This window comes from Colius striatus, chromosome 16 (assembly GCF_028858725.1).
Source record: "Colius striatus isolate bColStr4 chromosome 16, bColStr4.1.hap1, whole genome shotgun sequence".
NCBI lineage: Eukaryota > Metazoa > Chordata > Aves > Coliiformes > Coliidae > Colius > Colius striatus.
The window spans coordinates 12,473,052-12,493,950 of NC_084774.1; the positions used below are offsets into that span (position 1 = coordinate 12,473,052).

General features: G+C 42.8%; 2 protein-coding genes across 2 annotated transcripts; one reads left to right on the forward strand and one right to left on the reverse strand.

Annotated features, from left to right (window-relative positions):
* Positions 1–972: 972 nt before the first annotated feature.
* Positions 973–6,757, forward strand: CTSZ (cathepsin Z). Its single transcript, XM_062009477.1, has 6 exons — positions 973–1,238; positions 1,516–1,679; positions 4,034–4,213; positions 4,786–4,936; positions 5,170–5,332; positions 5,811–6,757. The coding sequence occupies exons 1-6, from the start codon at positions 1,102–1,104 to the stop codon at positions 5,922–5,924; spliced, it is 909 nt and encodes a 302-aa protein (XP_061865461.1). The 5' UTR covers positions 973–1,101; the 3' UTR covers positions 5,925–6,757.
* Positions 6,758–8,258: 1,501 nt separating this feature from the next.
* Positions 8,259–17,113, reverse strand: NELFCD (negative elongation factor complex member C/D). The gene is made up of 15 exons (XM_062009476.1): positions 17,039–17,113; positions 16,525–16,640; positions 16,228–16,337; positions 15,062–15,171; positions 14,641–14,748; positions 13,881–14,033; positions 13,354–13,484; positions 12,772–12,937; positions 11,999–12,133; positions 11,304–11,443; positions 10,818–10,932; positions 10,385–10,480; positions 10,028–10,168; positions 9,549–9,678; positions 8,259–9,150 (listed from the first exon to the last, which is right to left on the reverse strand). Exons 1-15 carry the CDS (start codon positions 17,102–17,104, stop codon positions 9,116–9,118), a joined length of 1,752 nt encoding a protein of 583 aa, XP_061865460.1. The 5' UTR covers positions 17,105–17,113; the 3' UTR covers positions 8,259–9,115.
* Between the last annotated feature and the right edge of the window lie 3,786 nt (positions 17,114–20,899).

A 20,899-nucleotide genomic window follows, 5' to 3' on the forward strand; every position in this document is an offset into this window, starting at 1 on the left:
CCTTTGTTGCAGTGGTTCTCAGTGCCTCAGCTTCTCTGACAATGTGGAGCTATATAATCCTCGCACTTTTCATAAGAAGTGCTGAGAGCTAAGAAAGAAAAGCTATGAGGGCAGAACTGTCTGTGGTTTACTAAACCTGTCTACCAAATTGTGAAAGCTCTACAAAAAATATGGGAGAGATGACTGTCAGTCTACTCACACAGATAAACTTTCTGCAGGAAAATCCTGGAGGTTTCCAAAACCCGTCTGGACACGTTCCTATGTGACCTATCTTGATGAACCTGCTTTAGCAGGGGGTTGGACTGGATGATCTCTAGAGGTCCCTTCCAACCTCATCATTCTACAGTTCTGTGAAAATTAGAAAACTATTTTTGCTATTGACTAAATCCTATAGAAGATAACGAATCTTCTACAAGATCCTTCAAACGTCATAAACGCTGAAGAACAGCCTTAAAAATGGACAAAGGCCCGTATTTCTTTGTAAATCGTAACATAAAAGGGCTTGAGAAATTCAAAACCTGGGACTAGCAAAAAAACAACTCAACCAAAAAAACCAGCCCGCCTGGCTCTGTGCAATCACAGGGTCACTGGGCGCTGCCTTGCACAACACTGATGGCTTAGGCCAAAGGTGAAGCAACCTGCGACCCAGGCACACACAGCAGACCCAGACACCAGTCCTCCCCACCGCCCCTGTGTTGGCTCCAGCTGAATATATCGAACCTTCTTCATATTTTAATGGCTTTTCTCATTTTAGGGTGGGGTTGGGGTGTCGATGCGATTACAACTGCTTCATTTTTGAGGGTGTGACACAAAGGCCTCGCCCGAGGGCTCGGACACGGAGCGTTCCGGAGCGGCGCGTTCAGCGCTCTGTCCCTTATCTCCCGACACGATAATTAAAGACCATTGGGAAGGACTTAGCGACCTATCACGTGCACGTAGCGTTACAGAGTCCACCAGACACACCTTCGCAAACACGAAGCGAGGTACTGAAGAACCGCCTCGCCCGCCCTCCCCTCGCGGCACCGCCCCCTGGGGCCTCCCCTCAGCCCTTAAATCCCGGCGCCGGGGCCGCGCCGCAGGGAAGGTGCCGCTGCCCTCAGCATGGCGGGGCCGTGCCGGCGCCTCGCGTCGCTGCTGCTGCTCTGCGGCTGCCTGTGCGCTCCCGCCCGCGCCGGCCTGTACTTCAGGGAAGGGCAGCACTGCTACAAGCCGTCCCCGCGCAGGGCGCCCGGCCTGAGGTGAGAGCGGCGCGGGCAGCGTGCCGGAGCGGAGGCCGCGGCGCGGGGCTGCGGCGGCGCGGGAAGGGGCGTCCCGGGGCTGCGCCGCGTTCCCGGGCGCGGGGGGGCGGTGCGGGGCGGTGCGGGGCGGCCGTCACGAGACACGGCCCCGTTACGAAACTCCAGAAATCTGGGGTTTTAAAAAACAACCTAAAAACACCCCCCCACACACCCCACGCACACTGCCCTGGAAAGAGCAGCGCGGGAGCTTCCCCCTCCTCATTCTGCCTCCGCACAGGACCTACCCGCGCCCGCACGAGTACCTGGACGTATCCACGCTGCCCGCCAGCTGGGACTGGAGGAACGTGAACGGCGTCAACTACGCGAGCACGACGCGAAATCAGCACATCCCCCAGTACTGCGGGTCCTGCTGGGCCCACGGCAGCACCAGCGCCCTGGCAGGTACGCTGGGACCGGGAGCGCCCCACACGCTCCTTGTCCCCGCTGACAAAGCCTTTGGTAAAGAAAGGAACTTTACCTTTAGCTGTGAAATAGCTGGTAGAAGGATCAGGTGCCAAGTGACCACGGTGGCTGATGCGGCAAAAAAGGCTGAGGTGTCTGTGAGGGCGCCAGGAAGGGTGGGAATGCCAAGGTATGGTTTCAGTAAAAGCAGCCAGTGTGAGGCTGTCCCTGATGGAACTTTCCAGGTGTCTCGGGAAACGAGCTCTGGGGATGAGAAGAAGGGGTTAATGCCTAGGCTATAGTAACACCATTTAGGTTTGGATGACCATAAATCAAGAGCTTCATTATGTGACCCTGACTACTTTGTATCCTTCAAGAAGAGATAAGGAGCTTCAAGAAGATTCATAAGGAGGGAACCACCTGCCTCAGAAGGCCCAAAGACTGGATGGTGCCTAATTAGCATGAAGTCAGTAAATGTCCTCCTGGGGGAAAGGTAAAGGTGGTAGGGGGAGATTGTGACTACTGACTCACAGACCACCTGCCCAGTTTATACCTAAGTATACTAAGCAGCATGCTCATTTACATGCCAGGTGAAGGACTACCAAACAATTACTACACAGAACAACAATACTTATGTATTGGAATATAGAATATGCTACTGTTTTGTGTATAAATACAGCACAAGAGATAGTGTTGGAGTGTGCTGGCCACACAATGCAAATACGCAACAAAATACTTCTGCTTTGTGTATGTACCTTGTTATCTTGATAACCAGTTAAATGACCCCACCTCGGGGACAACATCCCAACCCTCTCAAAATTGTGTGAGTGAGGAACACTGTCATGGTGAAAAAGCTGTTTGCAGAAGGAATGCAGTCACACCTCCTGCCATACTGCTCTTTAGGGTCTGGAGTAAGAACTGGGTTGTCTGCCACTCTTCTTGGAGGTGTGGTGATGGCAGCAGCAGATGTGAAAGCAGTTATTGTGTCTCCTTCCCTTTTTTGGTACCTCAGCCTGCTGCACAGCCTCTACAGCAACAAGGGGCTGCTGATGCCTGAATATGAGGAAACAAAAGTTGCCTTTTGTGGGAAGTGCCTCCATGGTATTGACTTCAACAGTCCTGTGATTCAACTGAACTGACTACAACAGCATGCAGACAGAGCTGGGCTCAGCAGATTCTCCCCATCAGCCTTTTTCTTGGAAAAGAGGTTTGCTGCAACTGGAGAAGTATCTTCTCTAGAGAATACATCATTTGCACACAACAGTAACATGCTCCAGAAAGTACTGTTTGTGTGGGGAGGCTTAGGAGGATTAACTGTGAAGGAGAAATAGAGGAAGGTGTGCAGAAATTGGAAGACAACACAGATGTGAGCAGACAGTAGAAATCGTGTAGGAGCAAGACAAGAATACTGACATGTATGAAACCTGCCATGGTGCAGCAAATAGATAAAAGATAACAACTTCTTAATCATATAACTTTGGTTCAAACTTAACTGTATACATAGGTATGCCAATATTTGCATGTTTGTGAGTATAAAAGGTTGATTATAAAAATCAGGGTGTGTTTTTCTTAACTGCTGTGACTAGTTAAAGCATTCACTCCAGCTCTTGTTGCTGGAAGCTCTGGTGGGATAATGCCTCCAGTTCTGTCAGGTATAGTTGAATGTTGTTAGTACTAATAGGATTGAAAGTACTACAGTGGCATCAGTTAATGCAGTGTGAGAAGCAGTTTATAGATACCCATCAGGAAGTGAGTTGTTTGTGACAAAATAAGGCAGCAGGGCTATAATGCCTGTCTGAGATGGCAGGATAACAGTGAGACACTGACATAACAGCAGGGATAATACTTCTGAAAGCTTTTCCTTACTTAATGTTTGTGAATGCGCTCTCTCTCAGAACTGGAGATGTGGGCTGCATGGGCTTATGACTCTCTGCATGGGCTTTTGCATAAATCTTTACTCCTGTAAGAGAGGTTAGTGAGATCTGGTCTTACAATGTGTATTTGAAAACTCTTTGCTGTCAAAGCCAGGAAACAGACATGGAAGTTTTCAGAAGCTGTGACTTGAATCAAAAGAGGTTTAAGGCACTTCAAGGCTTTAAAGAGATCTTACTCAACAGTCTCTTTGCTGTTCTTAAGGGGAAAAACTTCTAATGGAAACCCACAGTAATAACTCAGTCTGCCCGTCTGAGTTGGGTCATGCCATGTGCCTTGCTGACAGCAGCAGCTTTTCCAACCACAAGTACTGTTGCTTGCAAACGATTAGTTTCAATAAAGCAGAGACTGTTTTAATGCTAGTTGCAATGTGTAGCCACCTACATATTCCCCTAACAAACCCCAGTTTCTCATCCTTACAGATAGAATCAACATCAAGAGAAAAGGTGCGTGGCCTTCTGCTTACCTCTCTGTCCAGAATGTGATTGATTGCGCGAACGCGGGATCCTGCGAAGGTGGAGACCACTCGGGGGTTTGGACGTATGCCCATGACCACGGCATTCCAGATGAGACCTGCAACAACTACCAAGCTAAGGATCAAAGTACGATGCCTGTTTATTTTGCTGTAAGGCTTCATCTCAGGTTTAGCAGATTTTAACACACACACACACGAGTTTCTTGGGCTTTCACTGTACTGGTTCCTGCCTTTCAGCACAGTACCTCTCTTTGACTGACAGAACGGGTTTTCTCTACTCCAGCCAGACAATGTAGCATTAAATCATGCCCAGACAAGCTGCACAGCTCAACTGTTTTGACTGAATTGCCTAAGTCTGTGATATACTATCTCTAATGTACTGAAATATTTACAAGTGTCACCTCAAGCTAAAGGAAGGAGAAATGTAACCTTTGTCTGGCCATGTATGACTGAAATAGTTTCTGTATCTATAGAGAAGTACATCTGAAACATTTTCTCATCAAAGCACTTAGGCCTATGAAGAATAGGGATTAGTGATTGTAGGTTTCCAGAGAGCAACTTATTTTACCAGAAAGAGTATGTATTAGCAATTACTCTGCCTTAGAGCAGTTAGAAGAAAAACCATAGCTTGGTGTCATATCACTGACACCTCAAGACAAATGTTGTGTTGCAGTGATGATCTCAATTTTGTTTTCCTAGAGTGTAAGAAGTTTAACCAGTGTGGAACTTGTGTCACTTTTGGAGAGTGCCATGTGATAAAGAACTACACTCTCTGGAAAGTTGCTGACTATGGGTCTGTCAGTGGAAGAGAAAAAATGATGGCAGAAATATATGCTAATGGACCAATTAGGTAAGAAATGTTTATATACCAGTAATATTTGGATCAGAATACTTCAATCAGTCTGACTGAAGTGTAATTCTCCACTCCAGCATATGTTAGCAGCTCTGCACTAGTATGCAGACTTCAGCTTGTTTGTAGATGAATTGAGCTCTGAAGTCAAAATGCAAGAAAAACAATTGTTTTAGCCAAGTCCTTGCCCTGACCCCCTTGTATAAAAAAATGCTTTCTCTGTTTTATTATAGCTGTGGCATAATGGCTACTGACAAGCTGGATGCCTACACTGGAGGACTTTATACAGAGTACAACCCCTCGCCTTCGGTGAATCACATTGTATCTGTGGCTGGCTGGGGTGTGGAAAATGGAACGGAATACTGGATTGTTCGTAACTCGTGGGGTGAACCCTGGGTAAGGAAACATGGGAATAAACAGGATTGCAGAATGACTTTAAGAGAATAGGTGGAGTTTTCACTTGCAAACAGGAAGCTGCAAAGCTAGTCTGTGGATGGGAAAACTTCCTTGAACTAGACTAGCAATTTAAAAATGAAACCTAAGTAATCTGAAGACAATGATATTCAGCCAAAGTTACCTGAGCAATGTGAATGCCATCCCAAGTGCGACCCTTCCGTGGATGTGCAGCTCCTGTTATGGGCACCTGTAAATTACTGTTACCTGTAGGCAAAATTAAGTCTCATACCTGGAGTAGATGAGGGGCATGTAAATTCAGCCTTTCAGCAAGGTTGTTGCATGAGCCCAGCGTTAGACTTCACTAAGTAAGTTCCTAGATTCACTTAAATCATGCATATTTGGAAGAACAGACAGACTCAATAGCATACATTTTTCTAGAGTTGTTTGCTAATTCATAATGCAAATTAATTCTTTACAGGGTGAAAGGGGGTGGCTGAGAATTGTGACAAGTGCATATAAAGGTGGAAGAGGAGCAGAGTACAATCTTGCTATTGAAGAGGACTGTGCATACGGAGATGTTGTGCTTCCCTGACCCCGTACTGTACATCTTTGTTTAGGAACCACTTTGTTTGGAAGCTTCTCCACACAACCTTTTTCTGTTTAAAAAATAGTATAGAACTTTTTCCACAGTTCAACACCATGAGGCAGTTCTGCAACATTAGCCCAGAAAGCAACACTCAATGTCTTGGGAGTAAAATAGAGCTGCCTGAGATAAATATTTACAATTTTATAACAAAAGTAATTTACCCATGGAAAAAGGTGTCAGCCTTGACACAGTGTTTCAATCATACTGAATTATGTCACAAACTGTATATGTAAATCTCACAACATTTTTTTAAATACTCATTATGTAGGCATACTGGGAAGGAAAAAGTATACTCAATATTTGGGTCTAGAGCTTATATTCAATTCTCTGCCAGCACTGTGCATGTATCCTCTCACAAGAATGTACATGAAAATGCAAAAGCCAAGTCTGGACAGGACACACTGAAAAACTAAATCTGCTGTTGTTTCCCAGTGCAACAGTGTTGTTGGAAGTCTCATTTAATGCACTTGCTTTTATCTAACCTAAAAACTGGAAGAGGAATTACTTTGATCAAAATATAGTCTAAACACTCATTGGTTATTGAATTAGTCTTGTCTTTGCTCTAAATTCTTGCCTTAACATGGTATTGGATGTGACATTTTTCTACTAAAGATGCAAAGTATCAATTGCCACAAGCCAGAACTCTTCAGTAATTAGGAAGATACCAATTTCTCTTCCTTAGTAACTGTCTCAGTTTTGAAATGACCCTGATTTGCCATTTAGATGTTACTAACTGGCATTGGTAATTGCCTTTAATAAATGGACTTTTTCTTACATGACTACGTATTATAAGAGCTTATTAATACATGGTTTCAGTTGTCTTTGATTGCTGTACTAAACAAGTAGACTAGTCATACCAGGCTGCTACTGCTTTTACTGGACCTCTTCTTGTGAAACTACTGGTTGATAACCCAGTCTATATAGAAACTATGATAGGTCAAACAATCCTTCGACTTTAATTGCAATAATTAAGACAAACTACAAGGAAGCATCTGACTTCAGTAAGCAACGGAGAGAAAAGATGTTCAGATCTGCCTTGTAGAACACCACTTTGTCAGTCTCCCAAGCCTACCATAAATCATACCAACCTCTGAATTATGCCTCAGTAAAACCTGTAAGTTAAAGCTTTTTAGTGGTGCAGAGGAAGAAAAACAAAGTCCAGAAACTGTCTCTATCTGCTACCTCCCAGTTGGCAGTTTTTGCAACTTACCTTGGTTTAGCTGTGCAAGAAGCCCCTCATCAGAAGGTAAGTTTTGCAGAGTGGTAAAGACTAGTAAAATTGACTTCTTACATACAGGAATCATACTCTAATCAATCACTACCATTCAGCTCTTAAGCACAAGAGACAATATTAGACCTCTAAAGCTAGGCAAAGGACAATTCCATCACTCTCCTTGGCTTTGCTTTACTATAGCACTCTGCCACCAGTAAGGATTAATTCTGCAGTGTCTGCTCCAAGTTGTTACATTGAGATATGAACACAGCAGTACACCAGTACTGATGACAGCTGCATTAAAGTTTCTACTAGTTAAAAATCACCATCTGAGTAAGTGCAGAGGTATTCAAATGTTGAGAGGAAGTGATACCAACCTTGAACACCGAGAAAAGCAAAAGTATACCCCAGTTCAACAGCTGGCAAACTTGCAACGGACAAAGTGCTTGTGAGCAGGAGTAAAAGAATACAGGGCTACATCTTAGAATGAACACAGGGTGAATTGCTTCTGTAGTTAGTTTCACAAAGGAAGTTGGGGGCTACAAAAAGCCCAGTGTGTATGCTCATTCTACTTCAACTACTGTGAAAGCTTATGTTTATTATGCAAGTTTAAATGGTGAGAGTTAGTTGGAATGATAGTACATCCTCTATTCCACACTGCACAAAAGTTCAGAACAGCTTGGGCAGAGGCAAGTTTTGCCTTTTCAGTTCGTGCTTTGATTAGAACACTCTGGCACTGTGGTATGAGTATATAAGGGAGCAGCTGAGGAAAGGGAAGATGCACTCCTTTGTGGAAGGAGTTAAGAATGTGTATAAGTGGCTGCTATCTCTGTAATTATGATGGTAGCTTAGAGATGCCATTCATTAATCACTGACACCAGAAGAAAGTTGCTTCCTTTTTATATTTACATGCAGTTGGATGTATGTCAGTGTCTTTTAGAGACCAGGTTCTTCATAAAAACAGATGTGCTTGGAAAAGCACAACATGCTCACCTAACACCCCCCCCCCCTTTAACAACTAACAATTGTCTGTACAAAGAGAAATCCAGCCCAACACAGAGAAAGAGTGGTCTTAAAGAAAAGAAAAAAACTTTTATTTAAAGATAAATTATAAGCTTGGGTGTATCTGCCACTGTTTGACATCACCCAGGACAGATCAAGTATAAAAACCAAGCCACAACAAGCAGTAATGAAATTTCTGCACACACTCCTATTTTTGGACAGCAGTACAAGTCTGACACGGTAATGAAACTTACCAGTAACACCTGATGCATCTATTTAACAAAAATAGATTCTGAAAGACAACACACTCAGGTAGGATTGATCTGGTAATACAAAACTAACCTTGAATGTTACAACTTGTGTTACACAAAATGGGTTTTTTTCATTGCAGTAAGTATGGAGGACATTTAGAATTCCAATACAATACAAAGGTGAGAAAGAGGCATTGTGGCTTCTCTCCAGCACAGAGCTATCACACAAACTCCTTTTTTACACCAAAACCTACAGCATTCAAGATACAGTCTTCAGAGAACTATCTGCAAAGTAGTTTTAGTAGGAACTACCTTCCCCCTTCTTCAGCTTTTGTATGAACCAAAATAACACTATTTGAAATAAATCTGTTTCTCTGCTGTTATCCCTTTGGAATATTCTGGTTTACACTGATTTGTGTAACAGAAAATCCTTCAGTATTATTCCATTTTCCAAAATACATTAACAGTCCTCTGATATAAAGCTCAAGGTCACCATGCAAGACCATCAAATGCCCTTCAGCCCTTTCTTCCTCCTTTTGGGCTTGTTGGTTTTGGTATTTTGTTGGTTTTGGGTTTTTTTTCTGTTGTGTTGGTCAATTTTAGAACCTTAGTGGTGGAGAGGACAGCAAAGTAGTGATCATGTGCTTTGCTTTCTTGATATTTCCCACTGGTTAGTTCATCATAATAAAGTTAGATTTGCAATGAGCTTAAAAGAAAAGAAAAAAAGGAAAGTGTTCAGTACATTGCTGTGATTTATCTGCTTGCAGATGTATTTCTGTACTGTGTAAATAATTAGGATTTTAGGGGCCGGACAGATGTTTTCATTTTAGAATAGGAGTGCATTAGGACAGGCTACTTCCATTCCCCTCCTTTTCTTACTGCAGTGCTAGTTCTAAAAACCCAGTATTTCTCTCCATTTTCCTCACTAATATCCAGAGATTCTTGATGAAAGGGAAAGTGCTAAACACAGCCCCTAAAAGCAAAGTCATATCTGAAAATATCTGGCAGGTATTCCTATTTTTAGCAATCCTTCTCCTAAACCCTGTTTGCAAGTTATAACAAATACAAATGGAAGCAGATAAGTAAGGAATAAATATGACTTACCTATAAACTCGGTGACAGGGTCATGTTCCCCTTCTGCTTTAATAGTACCTGCAATACTTTCATTCTCCAAGATTGGAAGAAAAAGCTGCACAAAGTCTGAGGTATATGGAGGAGCAATCACATCCAGCACCTGAAACAGCAGATGAAAATGGATTATTCTTCCAGTGACAGGAGTAGTAGGGACAATATTTAGTTCACAATACTAGTCTTAAAAGCATAGAAGTAGTTACACTTATGGCCTCTTGTACTCCATTAAAGCAATTAAGTATTCTTGTGGTACTCTATCCAGTACATTTCAGAAGTCAGGAGTCAGTAGGACTAAGTGACATCCTAGTGAATACTGATACTACATACATTGCTCAGAATCTGATCTCTTATCTTGAAATATCCCTGAGTCTGAGGCAAGCCAATTTAACATCCAAACACACACAACTCACACTAAAGTTTAGGCTCAAGTAAAGACAATTTTTGCAGCTGACCTCTGTAACAAAGTATCTGATGAGTGAGATATCTGTATCCAGCTTCTCCAGGCATTTGCGGATGTAGCTGACCACAGGCAGCACATATCCTCGACTGAGTAAGTGCACCATTCTATCCAGGAGAGTCTTCTTCAGTTCCAGCTGATGGTGTGGGGAGGGAAGAACCAACAGATTAGGCCTTCCTCTCCAAAGTCTGCCATTTGCATTGCTCATTCTTATTGATTCCTTATCTGCTATGTTACATTTTAACCGTGACCATATTCCTAAATTAAACTCTTACTAGCTTTTGCCCTCACAGCAGTTTTATCTTGAACAAAGTGAATAAGGAACACAAATACTGAATCCTGAGAGAATCACCTGCTCCATTACATCAAGCTGCGAATGTTCTGTTTCAAAGAGCTTGACAAGAAGTTGTAGAACTTGGGGGTGGAGCAGCTGATGGCATGTACTGATCTGCAAACACAACAGCAAAGTGAGATCCTCAGAACTTCAATCTAAAAAAACCCAGCAACGTCCCAGTCTTTACTAGACGAGTGTACCTGGATGTTCAGTGCCAGATGTAAAATGTTTTAGAAAAGTATTGCACTTCTTTCTTTGATGCCTAGTTTTCCTAGCATAAATAATGCTGGTCTGACAAAACCAAATACTTAGCTCTTTCTATTAAGAGATTCATCTTTGTATATTTACTGACTTACTGCAAATGACAGGCACTTGGGGAACTAGGTGTACTTCCAGTTACACACATCAAATCTGTTCTTACTCTCCAGCAAGGTTTTATATAGACTTTTACCTCATCTAATAATGCCAGATGAACTGGAGTGTGATCAGTCTGCAGCTGGAAGTATCGTGGTTCTGACACTGTCCAGTCCACCCACTTTAATACACCCATTGCCACCACTGGGAACCTACAGAAAGAGAGATCACTTCAGCACAGGAGCATGGAAATACCCCCAAAAATAATCAGAACACCACAACCAACCAAAAAACTCCAAACCAAATAAAAAAACCTATCATCTTTTTTCAGAGGCAGAGAAAAGCATGTTCTGTGACACAAGGAGTACAAATTGTCTGTGAAAGCCAGAGTTTATGTCCTCATGTAAGAGATTCCAAAGAGCCAGATGTACAATTCTGAAAGCTGCTCTCAGAATACACCTTCATGCATTGTACTGTGAGGGTGTCCTCACAGAGGAGACCACAAAGCATTTCCCTTTAGCAGTACTACTAAATCATACTCCCCTTCCAACATCTGCAGCATGGGAAGAGTCTCTCTGCTCACCTGATGCACTGATAGAGTGTGCTCAGTTCTGCCACCAGCTCTGACGCTCCTTTGTTCTCATTGCAACACAGATTGTGAACAGTTTCAATGGCTTTGGAAGTTGACTTGAGTTCATCCTTGTTTATACTGACTCTCTTGTTCTGGAAAATAGCAAAGTTTGAATGCAAGAGTTGTGAATATACCAGATTTCTTTGATTAATTAAGAAAAGGAACCTGTGATAAGCTAAAGACTACATCCTGTTTCTCACCTCAAATGCAAGTTTCAGAAGAACTAAGTATCAACAAGTACAAGGATGTTTGCTTTATTTGGACTAGATGATCTCTAAAGGTCCCTTTCCAACCCCTATCATTCTATGATTTAATTCCCTAGGAATTACTTCATCCTCTTCATAGAATTAAATTGCTTTTCCTCTGAAAAAACACATACAGCTCTAGCAGCACAGAACTGCTATTGATAACCTTTGAAGGGAGGTAGGGGAAGAGAGAAAAACCATTTAGTGCACTCATCCTTTTATACTATTTGATCATCAGGATCTACATCTTTTAGTCATTTTAGTTGAAGCCAGAAATACTTCACGTACATATTAAAGTATGTATATCAATCTGAATACATTATTTTAAACTGAGGAACTTCACAAACATACATTTCCTTCATCACAGTCAGGACACTGGTTACTTACAGAACTAAGCATTACCTTTTTCCACATCTCTACTACACTAGCTGCATATGCCAGTATGTGAATGTATTTATGTTTGTGGTCCTGGTTGATCTTAGCACCTGGCTTAAACAGTGACTGCATGAAGAGGTCCAGAAAGGCAGGTACCCGAATCTGTGAAGAGTATTAATGGTTTATTAGAGCCCAAGAATTGCAAGAGGCAACTGAAAATACAGTTTTTGCATGTTATATACTTTGCATTGAATGAGACATACCATGTTCTCCCTTTGGGGTAGGTTAGATAGTTTTCTGAAGTGACTCAAACTTTTGACAGAAGGGGTGGGGTGGGAGGGGAAGGAAACAACAGTTACAGACTCTATTGCCACCATTTATTACCAGAAGACATGTTACAGAGGGGCAGTGAGGAATGTGAAATGGGCCATTTAGGCCTGCTTGTAACAAATTGCAGAGCTAGGTGGGCTTTTAAAATTCTTTCTTAGCTTTCATTAAAAGAAGTTAATGAATTTGTTTCCATCTTTATCCCTTATTGAGAAGTTCTTGAATTAATTTCATTATATGTAAAATGACAAGTCAGAATGATTAAACAAAAAAACTCAATGAAGAAGCTAATCCAAAATAGAACACAAGTAGTAGTTTCATGTTCAGACATTACTTAAAATTATAGAGGGAGGAGTCTGAGTGCTAACTGCTATTTTTGTCACTACAACACTTTGCGCAAGAAGACTTCGTGTTTCCAAGTGCTACTGTAACAGAAGTTAAGTTTCAGAGGTTATAAAAAGATAAGTACTGACCAGTTCTACTGGAGGTGGGTCCATGCTTGTAAACATTTTGAAGAGGACAGTGATATCTGCTGGATTCAGAGCTCCTTTGGACAACATTGCACCAAGAGCCTGACATGCTCGAGGATAAGAGGCTGCAGTCCCCAAGGCTAAGGTGATCTGACTGGCATCATGGCCTCTAGATGAGGAGCAAATATACAGAGCAACTTATTTTCTTGATTTGGGCATTTTAGTTTTAGCCTCACCAAGTCAACAGGGCACGTCCTATGGAATGCAATGCCTTAGGGTAGAATCTCTTATCCTGGGCAGTAATAGAAAGAGGCCTGTATTTCCCTGTTTTGTTTCTGAAATGTTTGTAGGACAACAAAAACATTTTTTAAGTGACAGAAATTTCAATTCTTTGCTCTTCTGGTCTCCCAGTACAGGACACTGAACTCTTCTGTTGTTCTACAAACTAAAGCTTGCTACAAGTACTGCTCTGTTGTAGCTAAGAACTCTCCTTTTGCTGGTAAAAGGTAATCAGGAGTGAGCAAAAGACAGTAGGTTACAAATCCTAGCGACTTACCTCTCACTAATAATGTAACTCTCACTTACTTCTCATGGGCATATCGCTGAACCTCCTGAGCAATCCGTCTGACAGCTGATCCTCCTTGCTCTTCTTGAGCTAATATGGACATCATAGATTGAGCAAAAAGGTAAGTGTGTTCTCCATGGCACACCATCTTCTGTGAAAGCAAACATCAACAACCTTTTCAGTCAACAAGAAACATGCAAATATGCTTCTGTGATTTCACTGCCACAAGAGCAAAGACTTCACTGAAGTCTATCAATGAAAAGAAAAACAACAACCCAAACACAAACAACCAAAAGAGAAAACCAACACAACAGCCAAGAAGAAAGTACAAACAAGCATAGTATCACTGTGCACTGATACCATGCAAGAAGAAATGGCTAAATTGAGAACTTCACTTCCCAAATGCCAAAATCCAGGGGAAAATATATTCTACTGACATTCAGGACTTTCTCCACGATATTTAAAGAGAAGTACAAAGCCCACCCAAAACACTGTTGTCTTTCCACATATAAAAGGAAAAAAAAAAAACCCCAACAAACAAACTTACAGCAAACTCAGGGAGGTTTTTTTCAAGGTTTTCTTCTCCTCCATCTAAAATTGTTGCCAGAGATGTACGCAGGACTCTGGAAAATACTTCTAGTTGTTGACAGGCTGTTGAAACACTGGTTATTTCCCCTTGATATCCAGCATCAGATATGAGCTATAAAAACAAAAACATCAGAGAAAACTTGTATTACTTACATTTATGTTTCAGATATCCTGCCAAGTCTAGAAGACCATACAGAATGTAAGATTTGTCTCTGCATACACTTATTGGAATTCACATTCCTCTTTTACACTACAGAAAAGGAAAACAGTAAAAGGTGTCGCAAATAACAAAAGTAAACCATAATTACATAAAACTACTTCATAGACCAGCAAGATGTAACATTCCTCCCCTGTCACAGAAACATAGACTGAAAGTGACTGACATGTTCCACTGAGAAAGAAATCCAGAATTGTCAAACACAGGTCAAAGGAAAACAAACACCAACAAAACAAAGAAAAAACCCTCTAAAGAAAAGAGAAGAGAGACATCTCACCCGCACCCGAAAAAAACAGTACTTCGAACTAGGAAACTACACTAACTACTTGCAAATTGTAACATAATTCCTCAAACCATTGTGTATTTGTAACTATTCTGACATTTGAATATGTAGCATTAGAAAGAACATGTAAAAGACATAGGCAAGACCACAGCCAAGGCTTGATACCAGTACAATTAGCCCTTTATTGATATTCTCATTTATTAGACTTGAGTACACTACCTTCACGGTAAAATTAAGCATTAAACAGTCAGGATGGGCTTCTGCCAACTTGTAAAAGAGATCTCTCCACGTAGTATGTGCTATCATTTGCTCAAGCCAGGCTGGAGTCTGAAAAGATTAGAGCAACGGAGAGAAATGTAACATTACCTGGTTGTCAACATCATTAAAAATAAGCCCTTTACCTCTCAGGAGTCCTGTGACTTGTTATACACAACTTCATTACAAAGAAGAATGCATTCAAAGTTTCTCTAAGCCTTTCAGGACTCCAATGAGACACAGCTGGTTTTCTGAAAGCAGTTACTTCTTAACCAAAGAGCTTGGAAGATATAATTTTCCTTCCCCCACCATCTACTACTCCATCAGATGAAAGGGTCTATGTAGGATCCACTCATGTAGACAGTAACAGGGACTCCATGCACACCTCTCCTTCCTCTGTAAAGATGGAATCTGCTTTCCGAGGGTCAAAATGCTTGATAAGTAAGCTCTTTAAATGGTTTTCTACAGTCTCCTGAACTTGGACTGGCTCAACACCTGTATAGAAGGAACAAAAGACTTGGCAGATGCAATCCAATCAAATACGACAGCAGTACCTTCAATTTTTCAATGAGAACAGAAACTACTCAGAAATGTATCAACACAGAGAAGCTGAGGAGAACTATCGGTTCTACTATCCAGCCACACTGACACAAACAGATTTACAGATTGTCTGTCTTTTTTCCTAGATGCAGACTGTTAGGGATCAGAGGCAGGTCCCATCAGTCCCTTTCCCTTGCTCCTTTCATCAGTCATGCAAACAGCAATGCCAGGTATCTCACAACACTGTTACTAAGCATGATACCAAAATGCACGTATCAAACACAAAAAGGATTACCAGGATAGGTGCAAAAACCAACCCTACTACAGACTAAAATCTATTAACATATTGGCTCTCAGGAGCTTTGACAGTATACTACAAGACAACACACAAAGCAGTAATCAGTTGCTGTACATTTCTGAGATCAGAGTATAATAATTCTGATGACTTGCAAACAAAAGACTATACTAAGGGCCAAAGATATAAGATAGTGATAAAACATGTCTTGCAAGAGGCTGCTGAAGAATTCATAAGCAGACTGGTAATACAGAATTCTTGCCTCAGAGAACAGAGGCATCCACATGAGAACTCTCCATCTAGCCACTGATCCAATGAAAGGAGACACTTACTAGTAATAAGGTAACTGGTTTTTTTTCAATATTAATTCTATGATACTGCCACCAAATCTCAGGTATTGCTAACACCATCTCCAGAGCACTGCCCCTGCCCTTCCGCATGAAAACAAAAACAAACGATAGTTCATGCAGCTGCTTCAATTATATGACCCTTTACAAAACAGTCTGTGAGCATTTCAAAACACTCATCAGCACATTACTGCACTTATTCTCTGAGTGGTATAACATAGTATTCTAAAGAATTTAGTTACATACAAATACAGGATGACAACTTCATAATGATCACCTTCCAGTGTACGATCAAATTTGCCGCCAATTCAGCTATTTCTGACAAAAGAAAGATTATAATCCTAAATTATACTGTATAACTTATCATACCTGTTTGAATGAGCCACTCTGCCAGCAAATTTACTGTCTGTGCCACCGCAGTGTAGTTCTCAGAGAGGAGCTGGATAACATTCTCTGGAGAACCTCCTGCTTGGAAATATCTGATGAAAGGATTGGAAAAGAACGATTTGAAAGTCACATCAATCACAGAATCACAAACAAAAGCAACTGAACTCTAAATAAAGGGAAAACCATAGCATCATTTATACATTTTCAGAGACACTTCCATCCAAAGCGACAACACTGCACCTATAACACACACTGTAACACACGTAAGGGCACACTCACCTCTTCAACGTGTTAAATATTGACGGCTCCATTATATAGTCAGGGGTTGAAAATTTCTTCAGGCATTCTTGCTGGACTTCGGCATCATCTTCTCCCTCCCCATCCTCATCGTCTTGCTATTCACAAGCACAGTCAAGTCAATCACCTCTCTTGTCCCGTTTCCTCCCCCGCTCCTCTTATATTTAGGCTATTTTTGCCCACGGAAACTCACACACCTTCGTTCCCCAGACAAAAAACGATTTCATAACAGAGGAGGCGCAAACCCAAGCGCCGTCTCGCAGCTGTTTTCCTCCCTTTTAACCCCACCACAGGGAAGACGGCCCCGGCGGCCTTTCCGCTCGGCGCTTTTGGCCTCAGCTCGCAGCCGCTGAGCGAGAGGGCCCGGGAGCTGCCCCAGGGCCCGGGGGACCGGCGGCGGCCCCGGGGAAGCCCCCGCGCTCCCGAGCGGCGCGGCCGGCGGCTCCCGCTCACGGCCCGACGCCGTGCAGCCGCCGCACCCCGCGTCAGCACTCACCGTCCCTCCGTCCGCCTCGTTCCCCCACTCCGCCGCGCTGCCTTCGAAGTAATCGGCGTCCTCCATAGCTCCTCCCGTCCCGCCCCGCCCCGCGCCGCGCCGCGCCGCGCCGCGCCGCGCCGAACGCGCCGCGGCGGCAGCCGGAACCAGGCCGCGGCCGCCCCCTTGGGCGGAGCGACGGGCAATGGCGGGCGCCGGGGGCGGGGCCGCCGTGGCGGCTCGCAGCGAGGGCCGGGAGGTGCGCGGATCGCAGCGGCCGGGCCGGGCCGGGCGCGCGGGGCGCTGCGCGTCCTCTGCTGTCCGCCGCGCCGAGCCGCGGTGCCAGGAGCCGGCGGCAGCGCGGGCTGTGGCCGCCGCTACCTGCGGCTCAGTGCCTGGGGAATTAACGGCTGAAAGCGTCCATGAACGCGGGCACATAAAAATGACGGGCGAAACGCAAAAGCGGGCCCCGTCGGGTTCCCGAGGAGGTGCACGTTGGCTCTGTCGCGGCTTTAAGCAGTTCACCGTCGCAGGAGCACAGCGTACAGGCAGAGGGAAAGAAAGAAAGTCTGAGAGAAAAAGAAGCCAATGGAAAATGTAAAAACCGACTTCCCTATCCAGCGAAACCTCCCAACGCCTGCCTGAGCCGCGGCTGCTGGGTGGGATCGCCAGGGACGAGGGGAAAATGGGACGTGTGGCGAGGAATCGCAGCCTCCTCACACTGTCCGAAGCGTGAAGATGTTGAACAGCAGCAACGAGTTGATAAGAATGATCAAATGCTATGGTAGAACTCAAAAGCTTACAGGTATAAGAAAAAAAAGGGCTAACTTTGGTGGAATGGAAGTGGTAAGATTTTTCTGACCAGACTTTTAGTGGTAAGATTTTAGGACCACTGAGGTGTAGCCATGTGTACCCAAAGCTTGCCAGAGAATAATGTTAAAGAACATTTCTGCCTTTTCTCATTGCATACTTTTTTTTGAGATTACCTCTAGCCTAAAACAAAACTGTGAGGTCTTTGGTCTAAACAAGTCTTAGTAAGCCAACTATAGCCTGTATCAATAACACTACTGGCAGTAAAAGTTAGCAGTTTCATTTCTGGTCAACAGGGCAGCCTGTTAAAAGGATTTATTCCCCTGTACATGAAGCTGTACCCCCACAGCAGTGGTTGTGCTAGCCTCAGCACCTTAGGATAGTACTTACTGGGGGTACTGAAGGAGACCGGCTGAGCTGGGGTGCTGACCGAAGGCAACAGGCCAAAAGGGCCCCTGCTGACAGGAGGAACTAGGAAGTTACAGACAAAAGAGGGGACAAATCTACGCCAAAAACTGATCATACAGTCTGACCTTAGGCAAGGAGATAGCCATTACTGAAATGGAGACCATGTGAGAGAAACAGAGTCCCTTTGTCTCTCTTCAGTTGTATAAGAGTTTAACTGTCAGAAAGGGGAGGGTGAGGGTGTTGTTCTGGGATTTGGAGGGCAGCCAAGAGCATTGCTGATTAATTATTTAAATGGTCCTTTATTCTCATCCAGTTTCTAACTGAAAAACAGTAAAAAGAAATGCCAGTCTTCCATGCAGTTCACGAAATCGCCTGGGAGAAAAGGTCAGAAAATCCTGTTTAGAAATACGTTGTCACAGGATCTTCAAGAAACACAGTCCTTGTCTGCAAAGTATGGGCACAACACCACTAGTTAAAGGGCTCAGTGCATGTAAAATTTCAGTATGGAAAATATACAGCATCACCTGAACTGCAGCACAGTGCGAGCTGGATTGTCACGTGCTGCCCTACAGTGGTAAAGCAACTCTTCCTGAAACCTTTCTTCAACATTTTTGTGAGCCCAGGATAAAACGTTCTTTTTGCTCTGTCAACAGAAAGGAAAAGAGACTTTTCCAGAACAAAAGGCATGGGATTGAAGCAGAGGCAGAATGGACACTCCACCTGTGCTAGACAATTGCTCAATGGCCTGCAGTCAGGAAGATGGCAAGGGAACATCTTAACACCTATGGAAGCACTGGGCATTTTTTTAATGAAGAAAGAACTGAGAGTGAAGTGACAGGCTGAGGCTGGACGCCAATGGAAATATCCTTGAGGAAAAGTTTTTGGCTTATCTCCATTTAGTTGGCAGGCAATTTCCATCTCATAGATGTGAGAAAAATAACAGTGTACTCAGAACAGACAGTATAATTAACCAGTCAGAACTGCTAAGAAAATACCCAAATTTAATCTATCCCAAACCAAGAAAGAAGAAGGACGAGAGTCAAATAAGAAACATCTATACACCTCCAGTGCTTCATCAGCCCTTTTTCTTGGCTTGTATTGATGTACAGTATTACAAGATGAAGGATGAATTCTCTGAAGGTGATTTCAGGATGACTATTAAATTACTCTTAACAGAAGGTCCAGAAAATTTACAAGTCTAGAATTTAAACCAATATTCCAGTGAAACTGAATGGGAAAACCACAAAGCTACAACTCTTTACAGAAGGCTCAAATAAATACACTTTGTATGACAGCTGTCTTTATGTAGGCAGGAGAGTCTTCCCACAACTGAAATCTGCTGTGCACCTCCTAGGGTCTGCAGTCTGGCAGAATTCCCTTGTGCCCAGAGCTTACGAGCTGAAACAGGACATCTGAGCTTCAGTAAAGCATTTTTAGAGCAGGTGAAAGTTTTGTCTAGTGACAACAGTTGGACCTGTAGGACTTCAATGGCAATTATGCTACAAAACTTACTGCTCGAGAAAAGAAAAAAGGAACAGTACCAACTGTGAGCAAGAGGCATGGGGGTATTAGACGTTAATGATACTAGTAATTTCAGCGTCTGAACCTCAAAATTAGAAGTTCTTTTGTCTTTATATATCTCTTTATTTCATTTGCAGTAACAGAAAATGAGTTTGGGGTTTTTATTTAATATATAAAGAATGAATAATACTCAAAGCATTTACTTTCAGCTGTTCTTGAGGAGAAATCTAGGGACCTGTAACAGAGCCAGACAATTGGTGAATAGCCCTTTGCAGAAAAATTGCAATATCCAAGCTTTTTCCCCACTTCAGGTCAATAAACAAGAGGCAAAGTCAGATCAAAACCAGCTGTTTCAAGGTATCATTTAAACTGTGATGAAACACTAAATGTACCAGAAATTCATTTTGCAAACTAAACTTTTACAGCTTTAAATGGAAACAATGTTGGTTGCCTTCTGGGGCTTAACTGTATTCTCCCATATGGATTTGTGTTTTACAATGTTCTGTGAAATATTAATAAATTGAAGCACTTGAGATTTCCCTGTCCCTGATTTTGCATATTTGACTACATTTTGTGTGTAAGATATTCTTCAGTTGCAATTCTAATCTAAGGAGATTTTCATGAGGCAGTGAGCACATGAAAGGTAAAATTGTGAGCCCAATTCATATCCTATGAAGGGCAGCCTAGGAGCCTCTGTTGCATGCTTTAAAGCAGCAGTGAAGGCATCCTGGAAAGCTGATGTGCAGGAAGAAAAGACAGGTCTAGAGATATGTGGAAAACTACTTTTCTAAGGGAGTAAAGAATAAACCAGGTATGAAATGCTCAAGTTTCAATTCCACCCACCTATCAAAATTTGTTGCTTTTTTATCAAATTACTTAACAAGTAAACGTCAAGATTCCCTACCTAAAGAAGGGCTGAATCTAACATAGCTGATGAAATCATCCCATTTCATTTGGTTCCTTCCTAGAAAAGAAGAAAAATCCCAAACAGAAGAGCCAACTTCAAGAAAACTGCCTTTTATTCACGGTTTTTAAAAATATCCACTCTGGCATTCTCTGTATGCTAATCACCTTTGCTTCTTGCCCTCTACAAATTCTTTTAGCATAACTCTGCATTTTGTACTCTAGCCCTTTACAAATCAG

What these genes read in the sequence shown, in the direction of transcription:
- CTSZ (XM_062009477.1), top strand. Translation starts at nt 1,102, where the DNA reads ATGGCGGGGCCGTGCCGGCGCCTCGCGTCGCTGCTGCTGCTCTGCGGC. An exon ending in CGCAGGGCGCCCGGCCTGAG is followed by an intron (nt 1,239 to 1,515) that starts GTGAGAGCGGCG and finishes GCCTCCGCACAG; the next exon opens with GACCTACCCGCGCCCGCACG. An exon ending in ACTCGTGGGGTGAACCCTGG is followed by an intron (nt 5,333 to 5,810) that starts GTAAGGAAACAT and finishes AATTCTTTACAG; the next exon opens with GGTGAAAGGGGGTGGCTGAG.
- NELFCD (XM_062009476.1), bottom strand. Translation starts at nt 17,104, where the DNA reads ATGGAGGACGCCGATTACTTCGAAGGCAGCGCGGCGGAGTGGGGGAAC. An exon ending in TCTTTACAGAGGAAGGAGAG is followed by an intron (nt 14,749 to 15,061) that starts GTGTGCATGGAG and finishes TAATCTTTTCAG; the next exon opens with ACTCCAGCCTGGCTTGAGCA. An exon ending in CCCTGTCACCGAGTTTATAG is followed by an intron (nt 9,151 to 9,548) that starts GTAAGTCATATT and finishes TTTTCTTTTAAG; the next exon opens with CTCATTGCAAATCTAACTTT.